Raw genomic sequence first — 18,318 nt, 5'->3', positions numbered from 1 at the left:
GCTGGGGCTGATAGAGATAGACCCTCCTGTTCCTATGATACAAACACCACAGTATCCATGATGAACAGAGCAGGTCACCCTGGGCTTCAGCCTTCACAGAGAGTGGTGGGAGACCCCCCTGGTGATAGTATAACAGGAAGTCTGTCTTCTCCTTCAGGGTCTCGTCTAATGCCTGGTGACTGGGTTCATAGAAAGCCTGGTTCTGGGTCTAGCCTTCCTCAGTTACCTCATGGTTACCCCACCAATACAGACAGGGTCAGGATGGGCTTTCATCACAAGTGGTACCTAGCCTATAACACAGCACACAATCCCAACAACACCCAAACAATGGCTAGAGGTCAAGGAGGGAGCTCTAGTGTCATTGGGTCACAACGTAAGACACCGAGCATTAGGACGGACGCTGACAAGCCGTAACCCTGCCACACGTGTGGGAAGCGCTGTGCTGAGGGTGAACTATGTAAAGAGGCACCAGACCGTTCACACCAAGGACTTTCAAGTGCAAACTATGTTACAAGAGCTTCTCCTTCCTGAGTAGCTTTATCAGACACAGGAGTGTCCACAATGGAGAGAAATCATAGTAGTGTGGCTTGAGATGTATGCAGGGGATATCTGGGAACCATTTTTTAGCTGACATATTATAGTTATTATGTGAAGTGTCTTGAGGTAAGCGTTTTCTTTCTGTGTCCTTTCACATTCTCAGATGACACAGACTTGTTGTTTGGTGTGCTAGCATAACAGAAACACTGTCATTGAAGTGTAGCACTGCATTTTTTTTGTTTTTTTCCGATGTTCTATTCATAACAGATATACCCCAACATTATGTGGTACCTGTTTCTTTATGTACCAAACATTTTTAAATAGGTGATAAAACCTGTTGATACGTTGACTCTGCCTGTTTATCATTTAGAATTTAAATTGGCCTTGGTTTTATTGGCTTCCTTCAAACCTATATAGGTTTCTGTCCCTACCACTGATGGGATTTAGCCAGCCATTCTTTTCAGGTCATTTCCGGTCATTTGTCCACCTCACGTGTAGTGAAAGATCGTGGGATGGCAATCGGCAGATCTATCACAGAGACCAACTGGCTGTATACACGGGAGAGCTGTGTTAAGGGTTGCGTCAATCGAATCTAGTATCAGGATAAAATTGTGAACCAGAGTCACTGATTTAAGTATATTACTTTAAGTATTTTTATTTAACACAAGCGATAAATGGCAAATGCAATTTTCGTATATTCGTATATAACACCGCTGTAACACCACGCAGGGTAGAACAGAGAACTAGCCAACACACTAATATTATCTTCTAAAATACTCTGACAGAAGTAGTTCCTGCTTCCGAGCTGGCCTGTCAGAGTAGAGATTGGGCGTGGTTTAAACTCACTCAGCCTATCGTTGATTGTTGGCGCATGAACTGGTCCCAGCCCCTAGGCGCTTCAGCGGTCAGGCGTTGTTGCTGTGTAGAATATCTATGCGCTCATACTCTCGATACAGTTATCACACACCTGGCTCCTGTTATCTAACAAAAGACTGTTTGTTCTCGCAACACTATGTTCTGCATGTGCCCCCAACAACTCATGATAACTGCCTACACCCAAGGCCAGCCACAGCCTTCTAACATACACAGACACCCTCATGATAGGCCAAGCATATTTTCAATCCTCACAGCTGATGGCAGTACTGTTGTCCTTGCAATGGGGAGGGTTGCTGTGTGTTCGGACTCGTGTGCAGTATTGATAAGTGAAGTCATTCAGATCACGGAGGAGACAAGACATGATATATGAGGTACTCCAAATTCATTCCCGGTGAGGCAGATGGCCATGTGGGGGTGGAAGAGACTGAGGAAGTAGATGTGCTAGCTAGACAGGCCCTTAGGAGAGAGGCGGTGCCCATGAGCAAGGCAGAGGCTAAGGGTGGGACGCAGCCGGTTGAATAAGACATTAAGGGCGCTATTGCTCATTGGCAATTTCAACTTGTTGAAATTGGCACTCTGCTATTTTCCAACCCTTGCGCCAGGGTTGCTAATTTACCTGTTTAACATCAACTCGCTTTCGCTGAGATGGGAGGAAATATTTGAGATGTGTCCTTAAAAACGTGAACCAAACTGGAGATATGTAAGAGTGAGAAGGTTACAGAGGCATAAATATCATACCCCCACTCAAAATAAAATGGCTAACCTCCCCTGTTATTGGTAATGGTGAGAGGTTAGCATGTCGTAGGGGTATGGTTTTTGTGCCTTTGACTTTCTCACTCATCATTATTCACGATTCGTTCATGATTATCCGCAATCGTTGTAGCATCCACATTAATGTAGCAGTGTTCAGAAACAAATTATATTCTTATTTACAATAAAAGTGACACCAAAATAATACAATACATTATTTACCATTAATTTATATTGGGCACAACATTATCCCCTCATATGAAACATTTGATCTCAAATCCAAAATGCTTGAGTATAGAGTCAAATTAAAAGTTTTAGCTTCAATGTTCAAATAAATATGTAGGGGAGTGTACATCAGTGTTTTTAGTCTACAGTCCTTGACCTCAAGCTGTTTGCAGTAAACGGTCAATTACAGTGGTCACCAACCGGTCGATCACGACTGACTGGGCGATCTTTAAGGCAATCCTAGTCCATCACCAAACATTTCTGTAGAACAGCCAACTATTAAGGCTTGTGCTCCGTTTGTTTTTGTGTTGAGCTGTTGGCGCACTAGATTCAGAAGCCATGTGCGCCGAGTAGGCAAGGTGATAGGCCTACGTTTTTATTAGTAGTAGCTCGTCGTGTCTATTATAATATCGAGGAATATTTAACTTTCTATGGTCATAGGAGTTTTGCCATCATCATCTGAGTTTTTAATCGAGTTTCGCCATCAGGTGGAAGACAGTCTCACCAGAGAAAAGGAGAGATCAGGGACCATGAGAGGCAGACACCCTCTGCTGAACTATCCTTCCCTCAGCTCAGACTAATGCTGTATTCAAAACAACTGGGAACTTGGAAATCTCAGACTTCAGTTTGTGGGAACTTAGACTGTGAAAAATAGTTTTGAACGGTAATTTCACCTGGTGAGAAGGTGGAAAGCTGAAATGGTGATCCACCCACACAGACAGTGTGGTGAAGAAGGCGCAACAGTGCCTCTTCAACCTCAGGAGGCTGAAGAAAATCGTCTTGGCCCCTGAGACCTTCACAAACTTTTACAGATGCACAATTGAGAGCATCCTGTCTGGCTGTATCACCGCCTGGTATGGCAACTGCACCGCCCGCAACCACAGTGCTCTCCCGAGGGTGGTGCGGTCTGCCCAACATATCACCGGGGACACACTGCCTGCCCTCCAAGACACCTACAGCACCCGATGTCACAGGAAGGCCAAAAAGATAATCAAGGACATCAACCACCTGAGCCATGGCCTGTTCACCACGCTATCATCCAGAAGGCAAGGTCAGTGCATGTGCATTCAAGCTGGGGCCGAGAGATTGAAAAACAGCTTCTATCTCAAGGCCATCAGACTGTTAAATAGCCATCACTAGCTAGCTACCACCCTGCTACTCAACCCTGCACCTTAGAGGCTGCTGCCCTATATACATAGACATGGAATCACTGGCCACTTTAATAATGGAACACTAGTCACTTTAATAATGTTTACATACTCATCATTTGTATATACTGTATTCTATTCTACTGTATTTTAGTCAATGCCACTCCTACATTGCTCATCCTAATATTTATATATTTCTTAACTCCGTTCTTTTACTTTAGATTTGTGTATTGTTGATACTACTGCACTGTTGGAGCTAGGAACACAAGCATTTCGCTACACCCGCAACAACATCAACTAAATACAGTGTGGCAAAAAAGTATTTAGTCAGCCACCAATTGTGAATGTTCTCCCACTTAAAAAGATGAGAGAGGCCTGTAATTTTCATCATAGGTACACTTCAACTGTGACAGACAAAATGAGGGGAAAAAATCCAGAAAATCACATTGTAGGATTTTTTATGAATTTATTTGCAAATTATGGTGGAAATAAGTATTAATACGTATCACATATAGGTTTGCAAATTATGTAAAAACATGGTCTCTTTTTTTGCTTTCTTGAGTCATCACAAAATCGACAGGTTGAGCTTGAAAATTCAAGCCCCTTGGGTAATGCCATAGTATAGAGTTACATTAGAAGTGCCCTTCCAAGAAGGCTTTCACTCTATAGCTACTCCTTGTTGCATGCTGGGCACCTGCAGTGTTTCCTCAGACCCATTGGTGCGGCTGGTTTCCGGGTTATGCAAGTGGGTGTTCAAAAGTGCGGTTTGGCAGGTCATTCAGAGGACGCATGACTTGACCTTCGCCTCTGCCGAGCCTGTTGGGGAGTTGCAGCGATGAGACAAGATCGTCATCATGAAATTGGGGAGAAAAGGTGGGTAGAAATTACCATCGGCCATTGGACATAAACATTACACAACAAGTTGGAAATCGCAAATTCAACAATGAGTGTTTTTGAAGGAATCAGTTGCCAACTGCAAGCATTGCAAAGCAATCACTAGCCTGATATTCAGTGTGTGGTCCAAGTCTGGGTTTTAGGGTGTCTTTTCCCAAGCTTAAAAGGAGAAACATTCAACACAATGGGCCAGAAAAAGTTGAATAAATTGGCCATGCTGTCAATCCAGAATGACTTCTGCCATATTCAAAACAACTGGAAACTCAGAGAAGTGGAAATCTCAAACTTCATTGAGTTCAAGACAACTGGGAACTCGGAAAAAATTAGCTCTGACTGGAAAAATACATTTTGAACGGTCATCCAACTCGGAATTCCAAGTTGGGAACTCGGGCCTCTTTCTAGAGCTCCGACCTGAAGATCACTGACGTCATAATTCAACCTTATTTTTTTTCCAGAGTTCCCAGTTGTGTTAAATGTACCATAAATCCAGACAATGTCAGAATTTGATAACAAAATTGGCCCACAACGACCGCCGCGCCACCTTCCTTTTCAATGGAGCACAACAGGTGGGGCTCAAAACTGCCCTGAATGACGGGATGCCACTGAGAGGGGGCAGAGTGGTTGAAGCCAAAATGCTGTAAAGTAAGAAAGAGGGGCAGAGAAGTGAAAGCCTGTCAGTACTATTAATGTTTGAGAAGGTTTTGCCTAAGAAAGTACAGATGGTCTTCCTGACTTTCACTGTTAGAGAGTTGGTCCCACCTTCATTAAGGTGTTTTGAATGCCAAAGAATGGGACATGTAACAGCTCTGTGCAAAGTAAAGAAAAGATGTGCCAAGTGAGGACATGATTATGGTGAATGTGTGAACAACGTCAAAGTTAACTGTGGTGGTGGGGGCATGGTGCAGCATTTGGTGGATGCCAGGTGCAAAAAGAGGCTAGAGAAGCCCAAAGATATAAAATCACTCATAATGTATCTTATGCAGAGGCTGCAAGGCAGATTGGTGGAACTATTAGGCAGAATGATGTAGATAATCGGGTTACTCCTGGAATAAGTGGACCTACTGTAGGAAATATTGCTTATGTTGGTCCTGACATGGATACGAGACCTGTTCAGAAATCTTGCTCTCACAAATGTGTTGTGTCAAAGGACACTTTGATAGTTCTATCAGATTGACTTCATAGCCGTCATTGGAAAGGTGATCAACCTGGCGGCGTTTGTGGAAGGAAGAACTGCCAGGTTGAAGATCACTGTGGAAGCAGCAATGGTTTTTAGGAGTAACAGATGTTAATGTCGCCATGATTGTTGATATGTTGATTCCCAATAATACTAATGATGTAACGTCTCAGTGTGATGATAGTTATTGTCATCCTTTAGTGGAATTCCAGAAGCCTTATTGCTAACGGTCAGCATTTTAAGGAATGTGTAATTGATTTAGAGATCAAACCTGATGTGATATGTGTTCAAGAAATGTGGCTTAGACCACGTCTTGTTTTTATTATTCCTGGTTATTGATCAACCAGTTCTGATAGATCAACTGGACAGTGTGGTGGCTGTGCTACGTTCATAAGGGAAGGTCTTGTATATCGTAATACACCTGTCCCATCTGAATATGTGAACATCTACAGTGCAGGTAGTACTATTAAATGTTTTTTTTTAAATGTACAACACTTGTCATCAAATACCTGTAGAGATGTTTGATGAAATATATGTCGAATTGGGCTCTAGAGAGATAGTGCTGTGACTTTAATGCACATAACTAGTTTATGAGGAAGAACAGATGCTGGTGGTACTATTGTGGAAGATGTGATGGAAACGAGCATCAGTATGTCTTAACGATGGATGTGGTACAAGAGTTGATGTTGTTAGAGGGGTTACATCCTGCCTGGACCTCACAATGGCTTCTAACTCTATTGCATCTAAGTGTGAATGTAATGTAATGAATGATTCTAGTGTTGGAGGTGATCATTTCCTGATTTGGTGTACCATGATTTGTTCCTGATTTGGTGTACCATGAACTGTGATGTTACTATTCCAGGTAGAGTACCATTCAGAAGATGGGGCTTTCATAAAGCAGACTGGTAAAAGTTTGGGGATCATTGCTTAAAGTCTGTTGGAGAGTTGTCTTTAGAGAGGCCGGTTGATGTATGTTCTGCCTCTGTGACCTCTCTGATTTTGAGTGCTACAAATGTATACAGTGCCCTCGGAAAGTACTCAGACCCCTTGACTTTTTCCACATTTTCTTACGTTACAGCCTTGCTCTAAAATTGATTAAATCGTCCCCCCTCATCAATCTACACACAATACCCTATAATGACAAAACAAAAACAGGTTTTTAGAAATGTTTCATTTACATAAGCATTCAGACCCTTTACTCAGTACTTTGTTGAAGCACGGTAGCGATTACAGCATTGAGTCTTCTTGGGTATGACGCTACATGCTTGGCACATCCGTATTTGGGGAGTTTCTCCCATTCCTCTCTGCAGATCCTCTCAAGATCTGTCATGTTGGATGGGGAGTGTTGCTGCACAGCTACTTTCAGGACTCTCCAGAGATGTTCGATCGGGTTCAAGTACGGGCCACTCAAGGACATTCAGAGACTTGTCCCGAAGCCACTCCTGCGTTGTCTTGGCTGTGTGCTTAGGGTCATTGTGCTGTTGGAAGGTGAACCTTCACCCCAGTCTGAGGTCCTGAGCACTCTGGAGCAGGTTTTCATCAAGGATCTCTCTGTACTTTGCTCTGTTCATCTTTGCCTCTCCCAACCCCTGCTGCTGAAAAACATCCCCACAGTATGATGCTGCCACCACCATGCTTCACCGTAGGGATGGTGCCAGGTTTCCTCCAGACGTGACACTCAGGCCAAAGAGTTCAATCTTGGTTTCATCAGACCAGAGAATCTTGTTTCTCATGGTCTGAGGTGCCTTTTGGCAAACTCCAAGCGGGCTGTCATGTGCCTTTGACTGAGGAGTGGCTTCTGTCTGGCCACTCTACCATAAAGGCCTGATCGGTGGAGTGCTGCAGAGATGGTGTCTTTCTGGAAGTTTCTCCCATCTCCACAGAGGAACTCTAGAGCTCTGAGTGACCATCTGGTTCTTGATCACCTCCCTGATCAAGGCCCTTCTCTGCCCAGCTCTAGGAAGAGCCTTGGTGGTTCCAAACTTCTTCCATTTAAGAATGATGAAGGCCACTGTGTTCTTGGGGATCTTCAATGCTGCAGTAATTTTTGGTACCCTTCCCCAGATCTGTTCCTCGACACGATCCTGTCTTGGAACTCTACGGACAATTCCTTTAACCTCATGGATTGGTTTTTGCTCTGACATGCAATTTCAATGTGGGACCTTATATAGACAGGTGTGTGCCTTTCCAAATCATGTCAAATCAATTGAATTTACCAGAGGTGGACTCCAATCAAATTGTAGAAACATCTCAAGAGTGATAAATGGAAACAGGATGCACCAGAGCTCAATTTAGAGTCTCATCGCAATACTTATGTAAATAATGTATTTCTGTTTTTTATTTGTAATACATTTGCAAAATTTCTAAAACATGTTTTCAATTTGTCCTTATGGGGTATTGTGTGTAGATTAAGGGTGTGTTTAATTTAATCAATTTTAGAACAAGGCTGTAATGTAACAAAATGTGGAAAAAGTCAAGGGGTCTGAATACTTTCCGAAGGCATGTGCCAGTGAGTGAAGTGGATGAGTGGACGCTTCATGTGCAGATAGTTACAGACCAATAGCACTGATCTCTAAATTGTGTGAACTGATGGAAAAGATGATTGTCAGATTTCCTGGAACATAGATTTTTATTGAGTCAATGGCAAAGTGGATTCCATAAAGGTAGATCTACTTTGGATGCATTAGTAAAGGTGAACAATGAAGTTGAAAAAACTCTGGTCATGAAGTAATGGCTACTGTCTTTTTTGACATTGAAAAGGCATACAATACAATGTGATTAAGATGGATAGACTTGGTATTGGTGGGAGAATATACAACTGAGTTTTGGTGTTCTTATTTAATCGCTCTTTTTTAGTTAAAATAGGATCCATTTTATCTGATGCCTGTGGAGTTGACAATGGTATTCCTCAAGGCAGTGTGATCAGTCCTATTTTGTTCAATATTATGATTAACAATGTGTTTTTGAATGTAGGTTGGGGTATTGGGGCTTACCTATATGCTGATGATAGAGCTATTTGAAAGGGGACAAGGAATATCTCTCATGTGACAATCTATTCAACAAGCTATAGTGGATTTTGAAAGATGGTCAATTGACTGGGGTTTTGAATTGTCAGTGGCGAAAGTCTTGCTGTATGTTCTTCTCTAAGAAGAAAGTTGCTGATAATATACAGTTGTTTCTGTAAGGTCAGCCTATGGGGAGGGTTTCTAAGTACAAATATTTGGGTCTATGGTTCAATGAGCGATATACATGGAAATATCATGTCAAATGTTGAAAAAAAGTGTTAGAAGGTGGTGAATCTTATGTGCTTGGTCTTTGGTTATGAATGGGGTGCTGATAGACAATCGTTGATGGATATTTATAGAGCTCTGATCAGAACGACAATTGATTACGGGTGTATAGTTTATGGAACAGCGGCAAAGACTTGTCTTCAGCAGCTGGACAGAATCCAGTATATAGCTTTATGGATATGTATTGGTGCATTTAAATCAACATCTGTATGTGCCTTACTAGTGGAGGTAGGTGAGATGCTTTCGGATATTCAGTGTAAAAATGGTAATTAGCTTATTGGGTTAGGCTGAAAGGCTGTGAGGTTGACCATCCCACTGCTACTGTTCTAGATGACTGTTGGGAATATATTAGTAGACAGGGCAGTGGTTTTGGTTGGACAGTTGGAAAGCTTGCTGATGAGTGGTCTGAGGGAATTGGAGGTTGGCCCTTCTGTGGTGATAGGGGATGTTCCTCAGTGGTTACTCCAAGATCCTGTTGTTGATCTAACCTTGGTAGAGAAAAGAAAAGATAGGTCAGAAGTCAGTGATATAGGGAAACTGGTTGACAATTACATTGGTATTAGTTTTTATGCATTTTTACGGCTTTTCACAGATGGATCCAAGGACCCAGCTAGTAGGCGCACAGGTGCAGGTGATTACGTTCCTGAATTTGATGTGCAGATATGTAGAAGACTAACAGATGAACTTTCCATATACTCAGTTGAACTGTGGAGGATGTACAACCTGTCAGAATTATAGTATGCTCAGATTCCCTGTCTGTACTGAATAGTTTATCATCTGGCAAATCGAATAGGAGTGATGTACTATTGGAGGCATTAATATTATTATGGAGAATTGAGAACCTAGGTATATTAGTGAGATTCTGCTTGGTCCCAGCTCATTCGGTCATGGAAGGGAATGAAATTGTAGACCAGATAGCCAAAAGAGATTTGAAACAAGATGTAATTTATATTAATGTTCCACTGGGTAGAGGTGAGGCCAAATGTAAGATCAAAGCCATTTTGATTGATGTGTGGCAGAAGAGATGGAAAAATGAGACCAAGGGTCTGCATTGATATGCCCTCCGAAGAAAGTCAGATTAGGAAGGAAGAGGTGGTTTTTGCCCGATTGTACCTAGTACATTACATCTGGTTGCCAAGCATGTGAATGGTTTGTGTCTGAAGTCTATGGTCGATGTATAGGGTTATTGAGGCTTAACGGGGTTTGGAAGGGATTTGGAGGATGGGGGGGTAGCCGTCGGTGATGGCAGAAGTGAATAGCGAGTTTGAGTTGAGTTGAAGGAGAGGAATGGACAACAGTAGTGTCGAAGAATGGAATGAAAAAATTAAAAAGTGTCAATAATTACAGGGGATGATAATATATCCGACAAGGATTCGTTTCTTGTTGGGGATGAGATTTTTTGATGATGATGTTTATCTGGCATATCCGTTCGGGGTCTCGAAGAGGGTGAATCGTATGTTGATAAAAGTTCAATCAGAGTGACCAGGAGTGGGCTAAATTCATTTTGTGTCTGAGGAACAGAGGAAGAGGGCAGTGGGTCTCACAAGAATCGAGTCACCCAAAGTATCGTGCTTTGAACTCCGGAGTAGGGTGTCTCCAGGGTGTCGATGGAAGTTAGGGAGGAAAACCTTGTGACAGGAATCCCAGGTGTGGTTCGTGCCCGTCGCTTGACCTGCATGGTGGAAAGAAGATTGGAAGAAAGTTAGTCGGTTCTATTGTTTTTTGATGATGAGCACCTCCCTACGCATGTGAAGCTAGGGTATATGAGTTACGCAGCAAGAGCTTTTATCACCAAAACAGTGTACAAATTGTATAGGATATGGCCATGTTTCAAGTGTGTGCAGACGGGTGGAGTATACAGATCGGAGTGAAGAATGGCCTTGTTGCAATTGTGGTTGGGATCATGGCCCAGAGTTCGTGGAGTGCCCTGTAAGGGTGAAGGAGGTTGAGGTGGCAAAAGTTAGGAGCTCAGATGTACAGCTCTATGCGGAGGCAATCAAAATAATTGAGTGAGCAAGTGAAGTTGAAGAAATGGTACTGTAGTTGATGCATCAATGCTCATAGTCAATAGGCCCATTTGACAACCAACAGAAGCAGACTTGCTGTATGTAAAGAAAGTGGATTTTGTGGCTTTCATTGCAGCTGTGAAGCTGCACAGCTCAAGTAGAAAGGAACTAATTGTAGCTGCAGCAGGAAAAGTATCTGGGTCTTCAGTAATTCACAGCGGAAGATTTACCAGGGTTATTGCAGATGGAAGAGGTGCTATCCTCCCAGGCTCCTGAGCCGGTGTAGGGATCAGACATGGATTATTGATTTAAACAGATGAAGACAGGATCATGTTGATGTGAGATTTCGGGTAGTCAGTATTTTTATCGACATTAATTTAGTATTTTGGGATCTTTTATTTCATTCCGCACAGTTGGTGGCGACAATACATATTTTTGCTTGTAGTTCGACATAAAACCCAAAGAAGAAGTGTAACCGGAAAAGAACAGCGACCAAGAACAATTTCCACGTTAGAGTTGTTGTTATTTATACGTTTATTAACACCATGGAACTCAAAATGAACAATTTAACTGCACAACATCACATACTTACATCACTTGGTTGACAGATGTTATCGATTGTCGAGGTAACGCTAGCCAGCTAGTTAGCGGATAACGTTAGCTAACGATGGCTAACAGTATGTTTTTTCACACTCAAATAGCCTCCATCATGGAGGTGCTAGCGAATGCAGCCGTGGCAGAGATCTGTAAACTCGTAGACGACGACTATGCAGTGTTTCGTTTGGAAATAACTCAAAGCCAGAAAGAAAACAGGGCATTGCGAAGGAAACTACAGCTTTTCGAACTGAAGGTGGCACGGGAGCGCGTCCTCGCCAGTCGTCCCAGTAGTGTCAAGCTCGTCGACAGACACAGAGGAATGGCAAGAGGTACTGTACATGTTGCAGAAGGCCGAGCTTGTGCGGCCTGTCGCGGTTCATATATAGCTCAGTGCCTGTCGCACCGTTCACCTCTGCACATGTGTTCAGATGTGTTCCTCAGAATTGGGTCTTGGTCATATTTTGGATAGTATGCAATAATTCGCCTGATTACTTAGTTATCTTGAGCAAAGACACAATATGATATTTTAACCATATTCTTATCAAATTCTTGATTTACTGCATGTCCTATTATTAACTCAATGAAAACATTGTGATGCATCAAACATAATACATTTCTCAATAAATAGTTTATCAATTTATGAGAAGCGTTATCTTACACCCTTACCAATTATAGCCAGTTTCAAAACTGTCAATAGAGTACAATACAGCGTTGAGCATTAGCTAACCTAACCATCTCTTTTCCCCCAATCACTCAGGTGAAGGACATCTCACTGGAGGCCACAGGAGTTTTGCGAAACCAGTGGGACACAATACATGGAGAGATGACCAACCAATCACTGTTGATGAGGGGAGTGGAACCTCAACCCAGCCCGTTATCGTGATAGAGGTTTGTGTAATAGTGTTACATTAAAAAACTACAGTTACTTTGTGAATCAAATGTGGCCGGCTATTCACTTGCTTACATGTACATCCTTATTTATCTGCCATAAGGGAGCTTGTGAAACTTTCTTCCCTACAACATTTATCCAATTTTACTAATTTAATGGTAACAACCTCTTCTTGAGTCAGTCTGCAGATGCAGAGGCTGCTGGTCCTGGGGTCAAGCAGGAGAAGACTGAAAGAGAGGAGGACCCACAGCAAAGCAGAGACATCCAGACTGGACCGACTGAAATGCCCCCTGTAGCCACGGAGGACACCGCCCCAGCGCAGTCCAGTTACCAACGCATTGTCACTGAGGTCTGTGGAACACCAAACGCTGTCCTAAAGTCAGAGACGGACACTGAGACTTTAACTGTAACACACAGGCTCTTACACACAGGACCTGACCACGAATCAGACCCAGAGAGACTTGGGCTGGGGCCATTGGGCTGTCCTCCTGTTCCTAGCTCAGAATACTTACCGATATTTCACCAGGTCCAGAGGACGGTTCATTCTCGTGGAGATGGTGAGGTGTTATACACAGGCATTGATGACCTGTCTTGTACTTACGCTACAGAGATGGACCCTGGCAACGTATCCTTGGATTTAGAGACACAGAATGATCTGTCTAGAGGGGACTGGAACCGGTACAGTAGTAGTGTATACTCTGAAGGGTGCCTAGATAAGAAAGGAGAGGTTATAGTCGTCGACGAAGTGACTGTGAAAGTGGAGGGTGACGCTCCTCCCACATGGAATGCAAATAGTCACCTAGGAGACAGACACTCACAAGGCAGAGATTTCTTAGATTACAGGGAAAACTTAGAGACAAATCCAAATGTCGTCCACCCGTTCCGGGATCGCGACCCAGTGTCCACGTCAATGGGGCCTTCCGATTCACACGGCTGTGCCCTTTTGGATCAGGCATTGAACTCAAAAGACAGGGCTAGAGCCCAGGCTCTGGGAGGGGAAGCAACATCTGGCAAAAAACAGGGGGTGAAACCCTTTAGCTGTACCCAGTGTTCTATGCGCTTCGCCCAGGCTGGCAACCTGAAGAGGCACCAGAGGGTCCACACAGGGGAGAAACCATTCAGCTGTACCCAGTGTCACATGTGTTTCGCCCAGGCTGGTGACCTAAAGAGGCACCAGAGGGTCCACACAGGAGAGAGACCTTACAGCTGCCCCCAGTGTGAGAAGAGGTTCTCCCACCAGCACCATCTGAAGATGCACTTGAAGATCCACACTGAAGCGAGGCTGTTTGCCTGTACGCCCTGTGGGAAGAGATTTTCAGATAGGAGCTACCTCAGGATACACCAGCAGAAAAACCATTCCACTCTATAACATAGAAAGTAACCATTTGACTCGATAGCTTCTGACTTTTAGATCAAACCCTGCATTAAAAGATTAACTTTCATTGTTGTCAGCAGCACATTTGGATTAACAAGAGTCACAGATTTCAGTGTTGAATATTCCTGGGTAGAATAATGCATCCTACAATACTGTGTAGGCCAGTGGTCACCAACCTATTCAAGATCACTTTCATTGATCTATCGCTCAGAATTTAAAAAAAACATTACTTAACAGTTTTGTAGGAATGAGGTTTGGGCAGTAGGACTAATACATTATCACAGCATTATCACAGCATGCCTGGCCTGCCAATATTTTTTCTTCTCAGACCTCTCAGACATATTTCAAAACTCAAGCTTTGTTTACAAAATAGATCAGTTGGTGTAGCAACTTGCTTAGCATAAATTGAAATCATTTGCTTTTTTATTTTACTGGACTGATGGTACCTGCATCTGATTGTCATGGTGCTTTCAATACAAATGAGAGCTCGGGGAAAAAACTAGGTCAAATCATGATGTCAGTAATCTTCAGGTTGGAAAGTCTGAGGTCTAGAAAGATGCCAGAATTTCTGACTTGGAATTCAAAGCAATTCTTTCCAGTTGGATCTCGATTTTTTCAGAGTTCCCAGTTGTTTCGAACACAGCATTAGTCTCAGTGGAGGGAGGGAAAGAACAGCAGAGGGTCCACTTCTCACAGTCACTGCTCTCTCCTACTTTTCCTCTGGTGAGACTGAACAGAGAGAGGGGACATCGTCTTCCACCTGATGGCGAAACTCGAGTCGGAAGTGAAATATTCCTCTTAAAGTAGACACGACGATGGACTAATAATAATAAAAACCGCAGGGCTAGCAATACACTTGGCTACTCATTCATTGCAGCTGCATCGTGAGTGGAAGTAGTATTGAAGAGCATTTTATGTATTGCAATGGTGCTGAATCATTTTTATTTTTGACATGAACTCACTCATAAAAACAGCAGCTCTTTACTGTATTCTTTGACAGTCTCTGTGGTCATGGTTTTAAAAGTTATTAAGTCTTACGTAGGCTAGTATCAAACTTTACTGTGGAAGCTCTGTAGGCACAGTGATTTGAGCTACCTGATTGGCCAGTGCAGTAGGCGCACTCACTCGGTCCGCCTGGTAGGTTTGTCTTTTCAAACAAATGGAATGGTTCAAAATGGGAAGACTTTGCTTAACCGGTGACGGCACCTACCGCCAACAGCGCAACACAAATCAAATTTAAAAAGGAGCGCAAGCCTTTATCACAACCTTTATCGTGTTTTCACAACCTTTACCTTCTTTTCTACAGAAATGTTTGGTGTGGAATGTCTTGAAGATTGACTGGTTGGTGATCACTGGTGTAGGCTATATGATGTTCACAAATGCCTAATTTATACATCCATTCACCAACTACATTTTTTTCCCAAGGCACTTTTAATGAGGAAATTAATGCAGTTTATCAAGTTAATGCAGTTTCTTAGTTGAGGTCTGTGTGTGTGTGTGTGTGTGGTTTTCACCCTGTTCTGCATTCACCCGACAGCGCTTTAACAAATCTAATCAAGTTCACTGGTCGCATACACAGATTTGCAGATGATATCGCAGGTGCAGCCAAGTGCTTGTGTTTCTAGCTCCAACAGTTCAGTAATTAATACCAGGTAACATAAAACAATACACACATAATCCCGAGTGGCGCAGCGGTCTAAGGCACTGCATCTCAGTGCTAAAGGCGTCACTACAGACACCCTGGTTCAAATCCAGTCTGTATCACAACCGGACGCAATTTGGAGTCCTATAGGGCGGTGCATAATTGGCCCAGTGTCGTCTGGGTTTGGCCGGTGTAGGCCGTCATTGTAAATACGAATTTGTTCTTAACTGACTTGCCTAGTTAAATGTTAACAAATATATATTTTATATATATGTAGAAATTAAGAAATATTAGAACGAGCCTTGTCAGAGTCCGGAATATACATTGAAAGTATTCATACCCTTTGACTTATTCCATATTGTGTTGTGTTACAGCCTGAATTCAAAAACGTGTTTTTAGACATTTTTGCAAATGTATTAATAATGAAATACAGAAATATCTAATTTACGTAAGTGTTCACACCCCTGAGTCAATACTTTGTAGAAGCACCTTTTGGCAGTAATTACAGCTGTGAGTCTGTAAGTCTCTAAGAGCTTTCCACACCTGGATTGTGCAACATTTGCCCATTTTATTATTTTCAAAATTCTTCTATCTCTTTCAAAGTGGTTGTTGGACATTGCTAGACAACTGTTTTCAGGTTAGATTTTCAAGTAGATTTTAGTCAAAACTGTAACTCGGCCACTCAGGAACATTCAATGTCTTCTTGGTAAGAAACCCCAGTGTCGATTTGGCCTTGTGTTTTAGGTTGTCATGCTGAAAGGTGAATTAATCTCCCAGTGTCTGGTGGAAAGCAGACTGAACCAGGTTTTCCTCTTGGATTTTGCCTGTGGTTAGCTCCATTCCAATTATTTTTTTATCCTGAAAAACTCCCCAGTCCCTAAAGATTACAAGCATACCCACAACATGATGCAGCCATCACTATGATTGAAAATATGGAGAGTGGTGCTCAGTGATGTATTGGATTTGCCCCAAACATAACACTTTGTATTCAGAGCAAAAAGTTAATTGCTTTGCCACATGTTTTGCAGTATTACGTTAGTGCCTTGTTGCAAACAGAATGCATGTTTTGGAATATTTTTATTCTGTACAGGCTTCCTTTTCACTCTGTAATTTATGTTAGTATTGTGGAGTAACTACAATGTTGTTGATCCATCCTCAATTTTCTCCTATCACAGCCATTAAACAATGTAACTGTTTTAAAGTCACCATTGGCTTCATGGTGAAATCCCTGAGCGGTTTCCTTCCTCTCCGGCAACTGAGATAGGTAGGATGCCTGTTTCTTTGTAGTGACTAGGTGTATTGATACATCATCCAAAGTGTAATTAATAACATCACCATGCTCAAAGGGATATTCAATGTTTGCTTTTTTTTATTTGTACCAATCTACCAATAGGTGCCCTTCTTTGCGAGGCATTGGAAATCCCTTTCATGGGATTTCCACAACATTCTAAAGGGTCCATTGTGACATCTTGACTTCCAACATTCTATTATATTCACTGTAAACAACAATATAACATTTGACACAAATCTGCTACTTTGACAACTTTCACAAAGTGTGTGTTTGAACTCTTCCTCTACTTTTCTGCTATTCAAATCTGAAATCAGAGCAAAAATATCTAACGATAGAGCTGTTTTGGTAACCTCATAAAAAAAATTCTAACAACTGCAATTCTAACCACTTTCCCAAGAAGTGAGACAAAAAGTTAGTGTAGGAAATCTTCCTCTGCTTTTCAAATATGAAATCAGAACAGGAATAGTTTCTAACAATCAAAGGTTAAAGATGTTTTAGTAACCTCATCGACTGCTTTCATTGAGCTAACGTCCCACTCATGTAACTTCGTTGGTGACATTTCCCTGGTTAGCATAGCAACATTTGGTCTCACTTTGCATTTAATAGCCCTCTTGACTCAGTCTGTTAGATGTGCCACAATTTTTGTTTTCTACAGTTAAGAAGTCACAAAAACATTGAGACCAGTACACACACTCCTTCCACAAGGATCTGCTGTCCAGATTGACAAGCCCATCTTGACGTTGTTGTACGAGAGAGGGTACGCACAGTTGATACAAGCTACGACCACAGAAAATAATACCCTGCTGGATCCAGTGTTCATTTCACAACCACAAACTTGCTTCCATTCAGATGTGCTGCAGAGATACTGAAGCTATCACAACCCAGTGTATTGCATTTTCACTTCAGACATCTCCCAGGTATGAATCTTGACCAAAACATTGGTATCACATTTCACTGCTTGCATTAGTTCTGTCTTCATTAGCATTAAAAAAAAGTCTACATTTGCATTTCAAATAATGAATTTTCACATGTACATTATGCTATACTCAGTTAATGTGTGTCCACGCCGGGGTCAGAGGTGCTCTGAGAGAAAGGGGTTCCCCGTTCCAGGCAGAGAGTCCCTCTACCCACTGATCCTCCTCCAGCCCAGAGAGGACTTCATGAACATCCCTCTGTTGTCCAAATACGTTGTGAAATATATATTTTTTTAATTTACTTAACTTCAGTGCCTCATTGTCTTCTGTTCTCTATTATTACAGTTGTCATATACTTATGACAAGTGTTTGATATACTTCATACTTTATAAAATATTGTAACGACCCTGGGGTTGTAAGTGCGGAAATCGACTCTGCCGCACGAGAATGCTTTTGCGGCACGGTCGATAGCGCGCCGGGGCTCGAAGGTCGAGGGTTCGAGACCTGCTCCCTGCCTGTTTCGTTACACTATGAAGCTTTTTGTCCATCTACTTTCATGGGATTTCCTCAGCATTCTAAAGGGCCCATTGTGACATGACTTTCAACTTTTGACACAAATCAGCTACTTTGACCACTTTCCCAACAAGTTAGACAATAACTTAGAGCAAATGAAAGAGATCCAGAGAGGATACATTTTAGAAAGGTTGGAT

General features: G+C 42.3%; 1 protein-coding gene and 1 long non-coding RNA gene across 3 annotated transcripts; one reads left to right on the top strand and one right to left on the bottom strand.

The window, feature by feature from the left end:
* Positions 1–8,214: 8,214 nt before the first annotated feature.
* LOC110497414 (uncharacterized) lies at positions 8,215–11,922 on the bottom strand. 2 transcript variants are annotated; one of them, XR_002469670.3, is made up of 3 exons: positions 11,493–11,922; positions 10,439–10,566; positions 8,215–9,382 (listed from the first exon to the last, which is right to left on the bottom strand). It is a non-coding gene; the product is annotated as an uncharacterized LOC110497414 (long non-coding RNA). The 2 variants fall into 2 exon arrangements; XR_005037590.2 differs by lacking the exon at positions 10,439–10,566 and having other exon boundaries at positions 11,493–11,921.
* On the top strand, positions 11,361–16,608 carry LOC118941340 (uncharacterized). Its single transcript, XM_036953787.2, has 3 exons — positions 11,361–11,826; positions 12,255–12,385; positions 12,568–16,608. The coding sequence occupies exons 1-3, from the start codon at positions 11,568–11,570 to the stop codon at positions 13,753–13,755; spliced, it is 1,578 nt and encodes a 525-aa protein (XP_036809682.2). The 5' UTR covers positions 11,361–11,567; the 3' UTR covers positions 13,756–16,608.
* Positions 16,609–18,318: the final 1,710 nt, after the last annotated feature.

The sequence above is a fragment of the Oncorhynchus mykiss genome, chromosome 19, assembly GCF_057628025.1.
Source record: "Oncorhynchus mykiss isolate SJ-2025 chromosome 19, ASM5762802v1, whole genome shotgun sequence".
In the NCBI taxonomy this organism is placed as follows: domain Eukaryota; kingdom Metazoa; phylum Chordata; class Actinopteri; order Salmoniformes; family Salmonidae; genus Oncorhynchus; species Oncorhynchus mykiss.
Note: the sequence above shows the minus strand (reverse complement) of the source record. Positions and strands in the feature narration are given on the sequence as shown.

What these genes read in the sequence shown, in the direction of transcription:
- LOC118941340 (XM_036953787.2), top strand. Translation starts at nt 11,568, where the DNA reads ATGGCTAACAGTATGTTTTTTCACACTCAAATAGCCTCCATCATGGAG. An exon ending in ACACAGAGGAATGGCAAGAG is followed by an intron (nt 11,827 to 12,254) that starts GTACTGTACATG and finishes CCAATCACTCAG; the next exon opens with GTGAAGGACATCTCACTGGA. An exon ending in AGCCCGTTATCGTGATAGAG is followed by an intron (nt 12,386 to 12,567) that starts GTTTGTGTAATA and finishes TTCTTGAGTCAG; the next exon opens with TCTGCAGATGCAGAGGCTGC.